At 36.1% G+C, this 18,551-nt stretch overlaps 1 protein-coding gene and 1 pseudogene across 1 annotated transcript in view; one reads left to right on the top strand and one right to left on the bottom strand.

The window, feature by feature from the left end:
• LOC111142560 (Rho GTPase activating protein 28) overlaps positions 1-18,551 on the top strand; it is a 224,181-nt gene that overhangs the window by 196,037 nt on the left and 9,593 nt on the right. The window contains exons 13-16 of the mRNA XM_022495829.1: positions 2,671-2,868; positions 3,191-3,304; positions 13,584-13,640; positions 15,401-15,525. Of these exons, the coding sequence (XP_022351537.1) occupies positions 2,671-2,868; positions 3,191-3,304; positions 13,584-13,640; positions 15,401-15,525 (494 nt within the window). The remainder of the gene's footprint in view (positions 1-2,670; positions 2,869-3,190; positions 3,305-13,583; positions 13,641-15,400; positions 15,526-18,551) is intronic.
• LOC111142561 lies at positions 9,281-9,771 on the bottom strand (annotated as a pseudogene).

Raw genomic sequence — 18,551 nt, 5'->3', positions numbered from 1 at the left:
TATCATTGGCCCTTCTTAGTCAAAGATAATGGCTCAGATGGAAAAATAAAGACCAAGATGACAACTTACTAAGCCAGCTAAGCATGTTGCCAGCCTGTTATTGCCTTTCCACATTCTTACTGCTGTTCTCCCAAGGAAGACAGGAAAGAACATAAATCCTGGAATCTTCTCCGAACATTTAGTTTAATTCATTCAATCTATTAAGAGATACTGAGTATCTGTCTAGTGCCAGGCACTGGCCTAGGGTTAGCAAGAGGAGAAGCAAAGATGGGAGACAAATTGGATAATGTCAGAAGAAGACAAATGTGATAATGTCAGAGGCCATTATGTAAGCTGCAGAATGTAAAGCTCTATAATTTTAGGTCCTCAGCTACTCACTTCAGTCTGGTGACAAAAGATCCAGAGTATGCTTAAGGAGGAAATTTGAAGTCACTGATTTAAATGAAATTTCTAAAATGTTGGTGTCTTACAGCTTATAAAGATAATTCAATGAAACCGTCCTAGAATCTTGGTATTTTAGAAATCACCTGATACGATCTTCTCATTTTATAGGTTAGGGAAAATTAGACTCAGAAAAATGATTTTTCCATTAACATATAATATAACATTTGGTAGAACCATATTCCTTGGTTCTCCCAAATATTTTGTGCCTTATTTCAGATTTATTTCCTTGCTGTATGTTGGCAAAAATCAAAAGTTTTTCTTTTTATTTTGATAATGATTCTGTATGCAATAGGAAATTTGCTGTAAGTACAACAGGTGTTTGGAATCTTTGAAATGAAATTGAGTTAAGATGAGTTGGAAAGAGCGCGTAATTTGGGGGCCAGTAAACATAATGCTGAAAACAAAGATGATTCTTTGTGCTGCCTCTCATCAGACATTTCAATTTGGTGAGAGCCTTTCCTTCTACATAATAAAATAAGTGTGTCAATTATATGTCAATTATATCCTCAAGGATGGGGGTTGGATGTGACATAAGAATGTCTATTTCTAGTATAATTCAGTAATATTTCAAAAGCTGGAAATTTATTAGCTTGTTTTGGGGGTATTTGTAAACAGTGTTCTTTTATATATAAAGAAAAAAAAGATGCATCTGCTGTCAGATATTTGGCTCAGAATGTCATCTATCCTCTCATATATCCAAGGATGCAGTAAGAACAGGTAATCTAACACTTTTCTAACAGAAGATCCTCAAAAACGTCATGGGACTGGTGGAGATGCGCGCGCACGTGCACATACACACACACACACACACACACACACACACTTTTTCCCCATTCTACATTGTGACTGGATCTAGGATTGAAGCTGATGTGCTATAGAGATCAAGAGCTCTGGCTCGAGAATCAGGTTTCCTCAGTTCAAATCCTGGCTCTGCCACTTAATTAATTGACATTGGGCAGAGAGAGCTACCTGAATCTTTTCCATTAGCTTCCTCATCTGTCAAACAGTGTTAATAATAGTACCTACTTCACAGGGTTTGTAATGATAATAAAGTCAGTGATATATATGAAGTATTAAGAATGCTTGGCTTCCTAATAAACCCTCACATAAATGTTGACTGTTATTACTATTATATGCCAACCATTTTCTCATTAAAAATACTATAGCAGAATTTAAACTTGAGAAACTAAAGAGAATTTTTTTGTATCTTTTCATTTTAAGATTTCAGCCCTCTTGGTGAATTTCAGAAGGTTCTCACAAGCATCTGTACTTTGGTGGCTCAGCCAAACTTTAAGCTTTCTCAAATCTCTCTCTCTCTCTCTTTTTTAAATGCCAAGAACAGCTGCATGTAAGCATTTCCGTTTGGTCTGCTGAATATTCCAGAATTGAAAAGCAGTAGAAAAATGATACCCAAAAAATAAAATTTTTCAATTTTTCAATTGAGTTTACATTTGGACCAAGGAATGAAATACTCCTGTTTTTTGGGATTTTTGTGTTTTTTTTTTTTAATGGGTTTTTCCTTTCCCAAGGAAATAGTAGATAGTTTTCAATGGTAATGCTTTAAATTAAGGATTTTTTTAGAATTCCTTTTCTTCCTGAGACAAACCATAAGTGACTCTTAATCTCACAAAACAAACTGAGGGTTAATGGGGGGAGGGGGGTTGGGGGGGTGGGATTATGGACATTGGGGAGGGTATGTGCTATGATGAGTGCTGTGAAGTGTGTAAACCTGGCGATTCACAGACCTGTACCCCTGGGGATAAAAATATATTATATGTTTATAAAAAGTAAAATTTAATAAAAAAAAAAAAAACACTTTAAAAAAAAAAAAGAATTCCTTTTCTTCCTTTGCAACGAAACTTCACTTCGTATTTATTTGAAATGCAGTGTTTCCTCTTTCTAGTTTACTACGTAATTTTAATATTTGTCAGCCTTGTTTTGGATAAAAGAAAATAAAAATGCAAACTATCATTTATAAAATCTCTAATATAATAAACTCCATAAAGATGGAAGTACTTTTATGATGTAGAGAATTCAATAAACTATTCATTCACATTTCTTATTAATACTTTTAAGGAATAAAAGGGGCAACATTATATATTTAACCATTCTATAGTTCTAACAGTTTTCCAAGGGCACCATGAAGGGGTATAGAAATGAATGATAGCAATCAGTGATGCCTTTTGATAAAATACAGTCATGTGACACAGTGCTGTTTCTTGTTAGGCCCTCATGACATTCTTCAATAAAGTGATTGCCAACGAATCAAAAAACCGAATGAGTATATGGAATATTTCTACTATAATGGCACCAAACCTTTTCTTCAGTCGAAGCAAGCATTCTGATTATGAAGAATTACAGTTAGCAAACACTGCAGCGCACATCATCCGCCTAATGCTTAAATACCAGAAAATTCTGTGGAAGGTGAGTAACAGTGTGATGACTGTGCTGTTTTCCTTGGAAGCCCACCTACACCTAGGAAACATAAAGGCTATATGCCCTTAGTCACGGGGAGGAAATGTGAGAAGATAATTCCAGGTTGCTTGTGGCATCTTTGTACATTCTTTAATGGCTGCTCCTAAGCATGTTTTCCCTTTTAAACAAGAATCCTTACCGTTTTCTCTAATCTTCACAAGGACAAATGCCACAGTCCCTGGTTCCAGGATACTGAGTGTCCAGAAGAAGTCTAACAGGGAGATTTAATTCAGGTGCTTTCCTTTCGATTCAAGCAGTGTTTCTTCTCCAGGTTCCGTCTTTCTTAATCATGCAAGTCAGAAGAATGAATGAAGCTACCATGTTGTTAAAGAAGCAGCTCCCAAGTGTCAAAAAGCTGCTGAGGAGGAAGACCATAGAGCGAGAGGTAATGACAATGAACTAAGGATGCAAATGTTGTTATTACCCAGGTTTTTATTTCTCAAAGTGTAACGCAAAGTAGCTTGTAATTTAGAACCAAAAAATTTATATTCTCACCCTTGTGACTATAAATATTTTGGAAATGGTATTCATAACAGAGTACCAAGGTCTTGCTATTTTGTTGAATTACGTGTTTCTGGTTGAAGTTTTTGAAATATCTCTATCATGACAGTTATTTAAAATTCTGTTAAGTACTTAAGTCTAAGATGGTTCTCACAAAGACATCAACCTTTTAGTTCCTGCAAATTAGATTTAGGGCAATCCAGTATATCTAATAAATAAAGAATTCTCTAGTGATTAGATAATAAAATAATTTTTAGTCTTCGAGTTGTTTAGTATAAATTCATTGCATTCCAAAGCATTTTTGCTTAAGTGTAGTTTGTATGGAGGTGAAAAGGGAACAGGTTTTAGAAGAATTATCTTTATTGCTTTGATTTGAGGAGAATCATGAGTGTCAGAACATTCAACCTTGAGGAGGATATAGAGAAATTTGCTTTTCTCTTAAAGGAATTTCCACCTAATGTGGGAGAGAAATGTGTACAAGAACCATGAATATGCATTAAGTGTTAGACCAGTTGTATGGACCATGTGGCAGGACCATGCAGAAGAGAAAGAATGAGCTCCATTGTGGGGAATTGTGGACACCTTCTGAAAGAAGTGTGATGTTTGAGCTACATCATGAAGGACAGATGGTATTTTGAAGGGAGAAGGAAGGAAAAAGTTAATCCAGGGAAAGGAATAGTAAATGGCAAAGCAATGAACTGGGAGTATTGCTTATTGATCTATCATAATCATGATGAATGGCTGTATTCCTTTATTGATTATAGGCAAAGTGACTTCAGAATAAGTAGAATCAACATTTAAATTTGGAAAAAAGATTGCTTTGAGAAAAAAAAGTCCATTTTTAAAAAAACTTTGCTGATATTTTCCTCATATCATATGGTTCACTTATTTAATGTGTAAAATCCAGTGGTTTTTAGTATATTCCCAGATGTTTGCAATCATCAGTGCAGTCAAGTTTAGAACATTCTCATCACCTGAAAAAACACCATCCTCTTTGGCTATCATCCCCCTAAATACACCTCCACCATTTCCTTCTACCAGTCCTAAGCAACAATTTATCAACTTTCTGTCTCTATAGAATTCCCTGTTTTGGACTTTAATGAATTAAATCATATACTATGTGACCTTCTGTGACTGGGTTATTACATTTAGCATTATATTTTCATGGTTCATCCAGGTTGTAGTATGTATCAGTACTTGTTTTTTATGGCCAAGTAACATTCCCTTATATGGATTTCCACATAGTTTTTATCCATTCATTTATTGATAGACATTTGGGTTGATTATATCTTTTACTTGTTATGAGTAATGCTGCTATAAACTTTTATACTTCTATATAGAGACATGTTTTAATTCTCTTGGGTATATGGTGGATAATAAAGCAACTCTATGTTGAATCATCTGAAGAACTGCTAGACTATTTTTCCAAAGCAGCTGTCCCATTTTTACATTTTCACCAGTAGTATGTGAGGATTCAGATTTTTCCATATCCTCACCAAAACTTGTTATAATCAGCAACTAATTTTATCCATCCTTTTAGTATAAAGTGGTATCTTACTGTGGTTTTGACTTGCATTTCCCTGAGAACTAATGATGGTGAGCATCTTTTCATGAGCCTCTTAGCTATTTGTGTATCTTCACTGGAGAAATGTCTATTCAAATTCTTTGCCAATTTTTGATTGGGTTGTCTTTTTACTGTTAAGTTGTAGGAATTCTTCATATATTCTAGATACAAGTCCCTTATCAGATGTATGATTAGAAATATTTTTTCCCCTTCTGTGGGTTGTCTTCTCAATTTCCTGATGCGTCCTAGATACACAAAGGTTTTTAATTCTGATGTATAGTTTATGTATTTCTTTTGTTGTCATGTATAAGAATCCTTTGTCAAGTCTTAGATATTGAGGATTTGAACCCTATGTGTTCTAAGAATTTTAGTTTTAGCTCTTATATTTATGTCTTTGTTCCGTTTCGAGTTATTTTTAGTATATGATATGTGGTAGGAGTATACAAGTTCATACTTTTGCATGTGGCTATCTAGTATCTCAGCATCATTCGGTGAAAAAAACTACTCTTTCCCCAGTGAATGGTCTTGGCACTGTTGTTGAAAATTGACCATAAATGTGTGTGTTTTTTTTTTAACCCCTAGACTCTAATTCTGTTCTATTAATTGGTATGTCTATTCTTATGGTAGTAACACACTGTTTGATTACTGTAACTATTTTTTAAGTTTTGAAATTGAAAAATGAGAGTCTTTCAACTTTTTTTTCCAAGTAACTTTGATTATTTAGGCTTCCCTAATTTCCATATGAGAATTTTGGGGCCAGTTTTCCCATTTCTGGGAAAAAACAGTAGTTGGAATTTTTATAGGGATTACATTAAATATGTGGATCAATTTAGGAAGGATTGCCATCTTAATAATATTACATTTTCTAGTCTATGAAAATGAATTATCATTCCATTTATGTAGGTTTTTTATAATTTGTAATTTCTTTTAACACTGTTTTATAGTTTTTACTATGTAAGTCTTATACTTCCTGGATTAACATTTATTCCTAAATATTATTTGTGTTGATATTGTGGTATTATGGCAAGTGGAGTTGTTTTCTTAATTTCATTTTTGGATCACTAATTGTGTATGGAAATCAACTGATATTTCTGTATTGATCTTGTATTCTGCAGTTTTACTGAACTCATTTACTGACACTAATAGTTTGATTTTATTTGTGTTAATTCTTTAGGATTTCTACATATAAGGTCATGCTGTCAGTGAATGGAGATAATTTTCCTTCTTCCTTCCCAGGCTGGGTGCCTTTTACTTCTTTTCTTCCTGGCTAGAACTCTGGTAAAATATTAAATAAGAAGACAAGACCAGAGATCCTGTTTTGTTTCTGATCTTAAGGGGAAATCTCAATCTTTCATCATTAACTATGACGTTAAATCTGGGTTTTTCACAGATTACCTTTATTCGTTTGAGAAAATTTCATTTTTTGTCTTACTTTTTAAAATTCAATTTGTGTAAACTGGAAAAAAATAGTTTACCCATTTCTCCCCACTGTACTCCATTCCCCACCACGGCAACCACCAATCTGTTCTCTGTGTCTACAAGCTGGGATATGTATATGTGTGTGTGTGTGTGTGTGTGTGTGTGTGTACACATATATATATTCCAAATATATATTCCAAACATAGGAGAGATCATACTATATTTGTCTTTCTCTGTCTGACTTATTTCGCTTGGCATTATGCCCCCAAAATCTTGCGATTTTCAATAGCATGGATGGACCTCAAGAAAACATGTTCTGTTCTTAATTTTTTGCATGGTTTTATGATGGAAAGCTATTCAACTTTGTCAAAAGTTTTTTCTTTCTTTATTAAGATGATCACTTTTTTTTACCCTTTCATTCTATTAATATTATGTATTACACTGATTGGTTTTCATATATCAAACTAACCCTGCATTCTTAGGATAAATCCTACTTGGCCAGTCCTTTTACTATGCTGCTAGACAGGTTGCTTGTATTTTATTGAGGATTTTTAAATTAACATTCATAAGGGATATTGGTCTCTAGTTTTTATTTCTTTTTATATCTTGTCTGGCTTTGGTATTGAAAATACTGGCCTTATAAAATGAGCTAGGAAGTGTTCCTTCCTCTTCTATTTTTTAGAAGAGTTTAAGAATAATTGGTGTTAATTCTTTAAATTTGCAGAATTCACCAAAAAAATGTCTGGATCTAGACTTTTATTTGTGAGAATTTTTTAAAATACTAGATTCAGTCTTCTTGTTTATTATAACTCTATTCAGACTTGCTGTTTCTTCTCCAGCCAGTGTTGATAGTTTGCATGTTTCTAGAATTTTGTCTTTTTCATCTTGATTATCTAATTTTTCGTGTACAAATTGTTCATGGTGTGCTCTTATAATTATTATTTCTGTAAAGATTGGTAGTAATGTCCCCACTTACATTCTGGATTTATAATTTGAATCTTCATTCTTTTTTCACAGTCTAGCCTAAATGTTGTCTATTTTGTTGATTTTTTGATAGTCCAACTTTTGTTTCATTGATTCTTTTGTTTTTCTAATCTTAGTCCTTAGTAAAATTCTAATCTTTATTATGTATTTTGTTAAGCTTGTTTTGAGTTTAGTTGGCCTTTTTCTTTAGTTTGTTATGTAGAAGTTTAGATTATTGACTTGAGTTCATTATTTTTTAATATAAACCTTTTCATCTATGAATTTTCCTCTGAGATCTACTTTTGCCCTATCCCATAAGTTTTGGTATGTTGTTTTCCATTTTCTTGCATCCATCTCAAAGCACTTTTTAATTTTCCTTTAACTCATTCGTTATTTAAGAGTATGTTTCAATTTCCACACATTTGTGAATTTCCCAGATTCACTTCTGTTGCTGATTTCTCATTTAATTCCATTGTGGGTGGCCAATATACTTCATATTATTTTGATATTTTAAATTTTTCTTAAAGATTTATTAATTTTTACAGAGAAGAGGGGAGGGGCGGAGGGAAAGCCTCTCAAGCAGAGTCCCCACTGAGCAGGAAGTCCACTCTCACAACCCCGAGATCATGACCTCAGCCAAAATCAAGAGTCAGATGCTCAACTGAGTCACCCACGTGCCCCAATATTATTTTGATATTTTTAAATTAATTCAGACTCATTTTGTGACCTAACATATTGTTTATCCTGAAAAATGTTCTGTGTGTACTTAATGCAAATGGACTCTGCTGTTGCTAGGGTTCTGTAGATGTTTATTATGTCTAGATCTTCTGCCTAGTTCTTCGCTTACTGAAAGTGAGGTACTGAAATATTGAAATCTCTAGCTTTTGCAGGACTGTCTGTTTCTCCATTCTTTTTTTTTTTTTTTTTTTTTTGCTGTATGTCTTATGATAGGTCTTTTGCTGTATGATTTTTTTCCACAATTTCTCCATTACTGCTTTCATTTGTGTAGAGTATTTTCTAGTATACCACTTTTAATTATTCTACTATATATTTTTGTTGAAAGAAACTGTTGTTTCTTTTATTACACATTTTTTAAATTATCTCCTAATGGTTGCCCTGAGGACTACAAGGACCATCTAAATATATTGCAATCTAGTTCATACTAGTTTCACCTGTAAAAACTCTACTTATAGACCCCCATATCTCCTGCTTTATGCTGTTATTGCCACAAATTGCATCTTTTTTTTTGAAGATTTTATTTATTTATTTGACAGAACAAGACAACGAGAGAGGGAACACAAGCAGGGGGAGTAAGAGAGGGAGAAGAGGGCTTTCCACTGAGCAGGGAGCCTGATGCTCCATTCGAGGCCCCTGGGGTCATGACCTGAGCTAAAGGCAGATGCTTAACCAGTTGAGCCACCCAGGTGCCCTGCCACAAATTGCATCCTTATAAATTATGTGCCTGTCAACATAGATTTATAATTATTGACCTATGCACTATCTTTTAGGTTAGGTAGGGAAAAAGGTGGGGTTACAAAAAATACATAATGCTGCCTTTTATATTTACCTATGTAGTTATCTTTACTGGTGTTATTTCTCCATGTAGATTCAAGTTATTGTCTTCATTTCAGCCTAAAGGACCCTCTTTAACATTTCTTACAGGGAAGTTTTCCTAGGAGTGCTTTTATTTATCTTAGAATGTCTTAATTTATTCATTTTTTAATTTTGTCTTTCTTTAATAATCATGAATTTAACTCTAATTCAGCTGCACCTAGAGGGGATAAGGAAACAATGGAACCCAAAGAACTCCAAGAGCACAAAGATAAGCTGTTTTAAACAGATGAGGATAAGGGGGTGCTCTTCTGAGCTACAAAAAGAATATTAATGGTTAAGAGAAAATATAAGTCAAATTTATTAGATTTGTCTGTAGTCAGCAGTGGTGATCTTTTTGCTGGTCTTGCCATTCTTGGACCCACAGTGCCCTGTGACTTCCCCAATATTCATGCCCTCTTTCACCTTGCCAAAGACTACATGCTTGCCATCCAACCACTCAGTCTTGGCAGTGCAGATGAAAAACTGGGAACCACTTTTGCTGGGTCCAGCATTTGCCATGGACAAGATACTAGACCCCATGTGCTTTAGGATGAAATTTTCATCATGAAATTTCTCCCCATAGACTTGCTAACAGTGTAATTATGGCATGGGAAATCACTGCCCTGGCACATAAATCCCAAAATAATCTGTGAAAGCAGGAACTTTTATAACCTAATCTTTTCTCCCTGGTTCTCAGCGCATGAATGTTTTCTGCTGTCTTTGAGATTGTGTCTCTAAGCAGCTCAAGGGAAATATAGCTGAAGGGCTCACTTCTCAACAGCAATATTGAAGAATATGGAGGGGTTCACCATGACTGGGTGGCACAGGTGACTCTAGCATAATGGCATCTGAAGGCTTCTTCTTTATTTTTTAAAGATTGTTTTGCCAGATAGAATTTTGCTTGACAGGTTTTGTTTTGTTTTGTTTTGTTTTGTTTTGTTTTGTTTTGTTTTCCAGCGCTTTGAATATGTCATCCTGTTGTCTTCTGGTTTTCATAGTTTCAGCTGGGGAATTAGCTGTTATTCTTATTAAAACTCTCTCATGCAGGCTGAGTTGCTTTTCTCTTGATGCTTTCAAACACTTTGTCTTTTGACAATTTGATTACGACGTATCTTGCTATGGATCTCTCTCAATTTATCCTGTTTGGGTTTGTTGAGCTTTTTGAATAGGTAGATCAGTGTTTTCAGCAAATTTGGAGAGTTTTCAGCCATTGTTACTTCAAATATTCTCTCTGTCCCTTTCTCTTCTCTTCTGGGACTCTTAATTATGTATGTGTTGGTGCATATCATATTGGATATTGTTTTATAATTCCCCTTAGGTTTTTTAAGTTTTGTTCTTAAAGTTTTGTTTGTTTTTTAAGGTTTAAGGTTTTGTTCATTTTTCTTCATTATTTTTTCTTCCTATTCTTCAGACTGGATAATCTCAATCAATTTATTTTCAAATTTCCTGATTTTTTTTCTTCTGCACCTTAAATCTGCTGTTGGGCCCTTCTGGTGGATTTTTCATTTCAGTTGAACTTTTCAGTCCAGAATTCCCATTTGATTCCTTTTTATAATTTCTGTCTGTTTTTTGATATTCCCAATTTGGTGAGATCTTATTCTTATGGTTTTCTTTAGTTCTTTACACACAGTTTCCATTAATTCTTTGAACATATTTAAAATATCTTATTTGAGGGTGTTTTCTAGTATGTTTAATGTCTAGGTTTCCTTCAGGAGTTTCTTTTGAAACTATTGAACCTACTTTTGCCCTGTGTATGGGCCATATTTTCTTGACTTTTTTTTGCCTGCTCCATAATTTAGTTGTTGTTGAAGAATAGACATTTTATTTTTTTATTTTGTAAGAGTTTATGTATTCATTTAACAGAGAGTGAGAGAGCACAAGTAGGGGGAGTGGCAGAGGGAGAGGGAGAAGCAGGCTCCCCACTGAGCAGGGATCCCTATGTGGGGCTCTATCCCAAAACCCTGGGATCATGATCTGAGCCAAAGGCAGATACTTAACTAACTGAGCCACATAGGTGCCCTAAAGAATGAACATCTTAATATTATAATGTGGAAACTTTGGAAATAAGATTCTTCCCCCTTCTCCAGGGTTTGTGGGTGCTTGTTTTAGCTATTGTTTATTTGTTTAATTACTTTTTTGCTGAGCTAATTTTGTAAAGTTGAATTGTTTTGTGTGGCTACTGAAGTCTCTGCTCCATGAGCTTAGTGGTTAGCTAATGTTTGCACAGAGATTTTCTTAGACGTCTTGTACCAAAATACTCCCAGTCTTTGCAGATGAACTCTGTTTGTTTGGGCGTATCTTCAGCATTCAACTAGACAGTTTATGACTCTGCCTGAGCCTTCACTTCCTGCCTGGACAGAGCCGGAAGGTCAGCCAGCTTAAGATGACAGCTTCAGTTATTTTCAGGTCTTTTTTGAACACATGCATAGCCACATGCATATGGCCTTCTAGATTCTCAGGAATACTTGGAGCTTTTCAAAGCACTTAATCCCCAAAGCATCTCAGTTTCCAGCTTTGCCTCTCAAGCTTTTTAGTTAGTTCTATTGTTTTCTTCAACTCTTACCCACTGTATCAGGCAGCCATAACTAAAACATTTGCCTGTAAATGTTTTCACCATTACCACTTTAGCGCTGGTCAGGTTCCAAGTTAGTCAAGATAGAGGCAAGTCTTCTGAACCAGTATTCTAGGGAGCCACCACCTAGGTCAGAACAAAGAATTAGAATTCTTTGTGAATGAGTCATTCTGCTCCCTCCTGTACCTATACCAGGAATGCAGGCTGTTATTTTCAAGCCTGGCACTGAGCTAGGCACCAGAGATGGGAAAAGTGTAAGTTTAAAGATTGATTTATTTTAGAGAGGGTGGGGGTGGAGTATGAGTGAGGCAAGGGGCAGAGGGGGAGGGGGAGAGAGAATCCTTACATAGTCTCCCTCGTGAGCATGAAGCCTGACACAGGGCCCGATGCCAGGACCCGGATATCATGACCTGAGCTGAAATCAAGAATTGGCTGCTTAACTGACTGAGCCACCCAGGTACCCTGTTTTTCTTACTTAAACAGTCCCCTGGTCGCATCCTTCAGGCTAGTAGCCTCAGTGATTTAAAACCTTTCTCTGTGCCTCGATTTTCTTATATTATAAATAGGGGAGAAAAGTAAGGATACCTAATTCATGGGGTTGTCATTAGCATTAACTCACTTACCATGTGTAAAAACACTTTGTGAGTTGTATAATGCTATATGAACGTCAGCTATTTTTATTTTTTGCTTGTAACATTAGAGATATGAAAAAGGTAGAATTTCAAGTTTATAAGTACCATGGAAGTATATATTTAAAGTAAAAGAAATAGTCTTTCTTAAAAAAAAAAAAAAAAAGAAAGAAAGAAATAGTCTTTCTTTAGTTCTGTTGTGCTAAACCATGTATTTACCTCTTAACTTTGATTAGAATAGACAGTTCATTAACAGGTTACAAAGTTCAAAAGGTACAAAACACTATAGAATAAAGGCCACCTCTGACTTCCCCTCCTGAAGACAAGTAATAATCACCGGTGATAGGGTGGGTGTGCCCAAAAGCATACAGATGTGTATACTTCCAAAGAGATATTATGCACATGCAAACAAATATGAATGTATGTTTGTTATGACTTTGTTAGATTAACATTTATTAAGTGGAGCACAGGGCACTAGATAGTGAATCACACACAGCTCAACAACAAACCATAAGAGAAATTGAAATAGGAAAGTTTAGTATTCACAGGTTCTGGAGGAAGTACATAGCATGCCTCAAGGAACCATATGGGTAGGTCAAGGCAGGATGCAGACATAGCCGTAGAACTTGGAGCATGTTTCTTTATTGGGGTTCATGGGTACAGTGCTTTGGGGTTCCCAGGCTAAGGCCAGATTAGTCAATTCAAACCAAAAGAGTAGGTTTTTTGTGCATTCAACAGGGGTCTTATCTAAGGGGCACACATGGGGATGACCCTGGGAGGTGGGGAGACTGTTGTTCATGAGGGTTACAGGGAAGTCCTATCAGGACTCCACGATTTTCTCATGACTGCATGGGCTTATGTCTAGGACCTGGGCTTGCATGAGGGACTACTGTCAGTTTAAGGTCACTGCAGGATGCTTGCCAAACAAAATAGATACTGAGGCAGCAACACCATGGAGTGCAGCTGACTGGAGCTCTAGGCAGTGTTCTCCCCCCTTTTTTTGCATGAGTGGTAGCATATATGAAATACTGTCCTATGTCTTGCTTTACTGACTTAAACAGTCATGGTGATTATTCCATATCATGATTCCATTATGAGTTTACAAAGCCTTCTTTGCTTCTTTTGCATGGTATTCCATAGACATATCGTAATTTATGTGAGCAATCCCATATTGTTGAAAAGTTAGATTGTCTTTTGCTAGTAAGATTTATGCACAGTGAACAAACTTGTATATACATTATTTCTCACTAGTAAAGTATATTTGTAGGATAAACTTACAGATGTAGCATTGTTGGCTCATTTTATACTTTGATAAATATTTCCAAACTGTTTTTCATAAAGATTTTAACAATTTACTCTCCTAATAGCAGCTTGTATTTGTTTTGCCTACATTAATCCTGAGGACTAAATGTGTTTTATTTAGGTTATAAGCCCCAAGACTTCAAAGGTACTACAAAAATCACCCTCTTCGAGAAGAATGGTAAGAAAACAAATAATTTCCTTTCCTCTCTTATTAAGTCTTTACATGGTATTCCTGGCCATGTCTATCATACCTGTGTATAATTTTGGTCATGATCTATCCTTCAAACTTGACATCTCATGTGACACATGAAGAAATAGTATAGGGAGAGAGTAAACTAACTGATGACTCAAAATGTATGGTTAGGTATCCTGTACCTAAGTATGAATAGTGTAGGAATTTATAGGGAAAATGTGATTATTATGATCTCAGGTTCAGTAATGTCAGGAAAGTGGAATTTATCTTACAGAGGTTTCTGGAGTGAGGTGGAGGGTGCTGGAAGAGGAAGGACTGCAATAACCAAAACAATGTTTTAGGAGTTTAGTCTTGGTTCCAATAACCTGACACCCTGCACCCTCAACATCCATTCCCTGGCATGTTCTCCTGGTTCTCACTGGTGATAGTATAAAAGCACCATAATAACTGACCCTATTTTAAAATATTTTCTATTAGCTTCCTACCGTAAAATAGGAAGATTTAAATATTAGAAATTTATTCTCTCACAGTTCTGCAGGCTAAAAGTCTGAAATCAAGGTGTCTGCTTAGTTCGTTCCTTCCGAAGGCTGTGACAGAAGAATCTTTTCTTGATATCATTCCTAGTTTTCGGTGATGCCACCAATTCTTGATATTCCTTAGCTTGTAGACACATCACTTTAATCTCTGCCTCCATCTTTACACACTGTGTGTGTGTCTGTGTCCCTTCTCCTTTTATAAGAACAATAGCCATATTGGATATATATCCACCCTACTCCATTATGATCTCCTCTGAGCTAATTACAGCTGCCAAGATCGTATTTCCAAATATGGTTATAGTCTCAGCTACTGGGGGTTAGGACTTGAATATATCTTTTGGGGGGACACAGTTCAACCCATTAACATATCCTTTTAGGGTATATATTAAGTCAATTCAACTTCAACCTTCTATATCAACCATGCCATCCTTTGAGAATGTTTCAATTTAAAATGATTACCTGAGGAGTTAGCAAGATCCCCAGATAGAAATTTAGTTCTATTCATATCTAGGTAGATAATTAATTTCTAAAATATTCAAAATTTGGAAACAAAAGGAATTTTCCATTCAATCCTGACAAAACAGAAATTGCTGTTAATTAGACCATACCATTCTTTGATTATGTCATTTAATAAGAGCTCCAAGGTAGGTCTGCAGGCCAGTCTTGTCACCTGAAAACAGATACTCAGCAGTCCATATGCTGCTCTTCACAGTGTTATCACATACTTTAAGGGATCAAGTTTTAAGTATTCATTTGGAATTCAACTTGGACCCCCCAATCATTGTTATTAACTAAAGATAAAGGATATTTAAAAAGCTGTATTTTCTAATTGATTCTCAAATTTTTCAGATCTTGATCTTAAAATATACTGAAATACAGAATTCTGCTGAAAGTAAGTTTATTTAGGGCACAGTTCAAGGAAATGAACTGATAGAAACACGAGATTTTTTTTCATAACCTAGTGTTACTTCTCTCATTTTAAGGCAATATAGCAAGGCCTTAAGCATGTAACAAAAGTAAAATCCCAGGTTAAGTTTAGTGAATCTCCTGTTGAAAAGAAAGTAGTGTTTCATTCTGGTTAAATGCTGGTCACACTCACATGCTTTCCTAATTTGCATTGCCACTGATTTTCATATCTCTTAAGTACAATCATTAAAGTGATATTCATCCTAGTTTGACAGATTGTACTGAATTTTTCCTCATTGGCAGTCTGACGTGCCGGAAGGAGTCATAAGGGTCCATGCTCCGCTTCTCTCTAAGGTGTCCATGGCCATTCAGCTCACTAGTCACACCAAAGCCAAAGACATACTGGCAAAATTTCAATATGAGAACAGGTGAGTATAAAGGAATATAGGTCTCTGTACAAGGAAGGTGATCTTTTTTCAGATTAAGTAACTTTCCAAGGCATTTACAAACTTGACCTTTTTGGAAAATTAGAACCTGTTTACTTTGGGAACTTTACCAATAGAGTAAATCAAAAGTAGAGAAAGAGATTAAGTAGACCATAGAATTGTTGGTAATAGAAGTGGGTTTTTTGTTTTGTTTTTTGTTTGTTTGTTTGTTTAAGGAAGTTCTACAAATGGGAGTCTTAACAGACATGTTCTGTCTTGGTGGTTTCATTTACTACATGAGTTTTACCATTTATTAGAATAAAAAATATAACAAGTTAGTTTTAGAGATACCTGGAATAACATTTCAGGCTTCATTGAGCTTCAACATGCCTAAATCAGATAGTTTATGTAGTTAAATGGACATCATAGCCGTTGTTTTCCTTAAAATAAACTACTAATAAATCTTGGAATCAGAATTTTATTTACAAAAAAAAAAATCCTTTTGCTTCTCCCATAAGTCACTTTGAAGTAGCATTAATCAGGATAATTTTCTTCAGGCATGCTTATTCAAGGATAAACATTTGCCTTGAGGTTTTGAAAAGATGAGAAACATGATAGACCCTAGTTTAAATCCATCCAGTAGAGAACAAGTACAGCTTGATGGTCTCTAGTAAAACTGATGGATATTATTTTTATTCTTGTTTTTGTTGTTGTGAGAGAGAGAGTGTGAGAGCAAGAGGGGAGGGGGTGTTGGGAAGGGCAGAGGGAGAGAATCTTAAGCAGACTCTGTGCTGAACAGAACCCAGTATGGGACTTGATCTCACAAGATCATGACCTGAGGTAAAATCAAGAGTTGGACACTTAACTGAGCCACCCAGGTGCCCCAAAACTAATGGAAATTCCTAAAGAGAAGCTCTCCAGTACTGTTAAGAAGGGGTACCCATGTTGAGGGGGAGGGAAAAAAAGCCAGTTGCAGAAGCTTACATACCACAAGACTCCATTCATACAACATTTTGAAGTAACAAAATTTTAGAAATGGAGGGTATGTTAGTAGTTGCTGGGAGTTGAGAGGACATCGTGGAAGGGAGATGGGTATGGTCATAGAAGCGCAACACAGGATCTGACAGTGTTGGAGTTGCTCAGTATCTTGACTCTGGTGGTAGATCAAAGAACCTCTACATGTTATGTTGAACTTAATATACACACACAGAAATGAGTACAAGTGGGAAATTTGAATAGGATAGATGGATCATATCAATGTCAGTATGTTAACTGACATTATACTGTATTTGTATAAAATGTTACAATTTGGGGAGAAGTGGGCAGAGAGTATGAGGAATTTTTCTGTATTTTTTCTTACAACTACATATGAACCTACCACTATCTCAAAAATATTTCAATTTAAAAAAACAAGAGTAACCAATAAAAGTAATCTATGGTGTTAGAAGACAGGATAGAGGCTTTCTGTGAGAGTGAAGGGAATAATAACTAAGAACTCATGACAGTGGCTTCTGAGAAGTTCGTTTTTTAGTATTATGGGGGTGGGTTACACGGTATGTTCACTTTGTGAAAATTCTTCAAGTATTCTTACGATGTGTGCTTGTATGTTCTCTTTTTCCTTCTCCATATACACATGTATATCTATGTATGTGTATATATAAGCATACATAAAAAAGAAAAGAGTAGACAGGGGCCATCAGGAGTGCAGAAAACTTACTTCTCTCTGTTGCTAGAACACTGTAAGTAGTTACCACTAGGCAGTCATAGAGAGACTTGAAATGCCACTGGGGGGATGTGACCATCCAAATGATTGCTAGTCACATGCGTGATAAAATTGCTTTTGTACTCTGATGTAGACCTTTTGTAGAATGAAAATGTTCTAATAAAAATAGATTAGAATCCGTGACTATAGATAGATGCAAATCCTTTGTATGAACTTCAAAAGATGTTATTCAGTCCAATTTCTTCACTAGTTAGAACTGTGGCCAATTTTAGTTTAGTTGTAAACTGTCCCATTTTTGCCTTTTTCACTAAAGGCTTATTTTCTGACTAACCACTTCCTCTGTTTAAGTAAAAAAGGGGGAGAGAAGTCCCATTCCTCCCAGATCTCCTCTTATAACTAAAACCCCTCAGACATAACACAATGAAAGTTGGACACACTCTCTCTGAAAGGTAGACAGACAAGTGCTGACTGTCTAGGGACATTGGGCCTGTGAAACAACATGATGGTGAATTCCTGGATTTCCTTGTTGCCTCCCATATGTCCAGGCAGGGAGACATATAGGCAGGAACCTTCAGCCTGGCACAGGAATGCACAATAAAGGAGCTCCAGGAAGACCCTGTCCCTACAGCCAAAGGACTGGTGAGAAGATGGCCTAACCACAAAAAACCATTCTGGCAATACCTGCCCTACTCCAACCAAACACCAACAGAAAAAGCACACCACTACACCTGTGTTTTCAGTGGGACCAAGCAGGCAACTGATCTACATGCCCCACCCAACAGAATCAGGTGGTGATCCAGTTCCCAACCACAACATTGTCAGCAGGGTCCTGCCTCTAGCTGAGTCTCCTCCCCCCAGCAGCAGTGAGACCTAACAAATCAGTGCAAGGCAGACAGTTAGCCACCAGCTTCACCCCAGCCTCAGTGAAGTCCAGTGAAGAGCTGAGCTTTACCCTCAACCAACAGCAACAAAGCAGCAAGAGTCAAACTTCTGTTTCCTCTCCCTGGTGGCAGCAGAGCCCAGCAGGGAGCTGATCTTACACCCCCAATCTGAGGCAGCAAAGCAGTGGCAGTTGGTGCCCCACATTCACTAGGAAGGTGTCAGTGGGGCCCAGCAAAAAGCTGAACATACACATCCACCCAGACCTTATGCTAAACTTCAACAGGAGGAATGCCTGCCAAAAAAAAAAAGATTAAATAAGATCCGGAGTCTCATAATATCCAAAGTATCTGCAGTATGATACAAAATCACTCATTATACCTAAAACCAGGAAAATCACAATAGGGATGAGAAAAGACAATTGAGA

This window comes from Enhydra lutris, unplaced genomic scaffold (genome assembly GCF_002288905.1).
Source record: "Enhydra lutris kenyoni isolate GAN:26980312 unplaced genomic scaffold, ASM228890v2 scaffoldscaffold8, whole genome shotgun sequence".
In the NCBI taxonomy this organism is placed as follows: domain Eukaryota; kingdom Metazoa; phylum Chordata; class Mammalia; order Carnivora; family Mustelidae; genus Enhydra; species Enhydra lutris.
The sequence above is the reverse complement of the archived record's forward strand: the minus strand, read 5'-3'. Positions and strand labels throughout refer to the sequence as shown.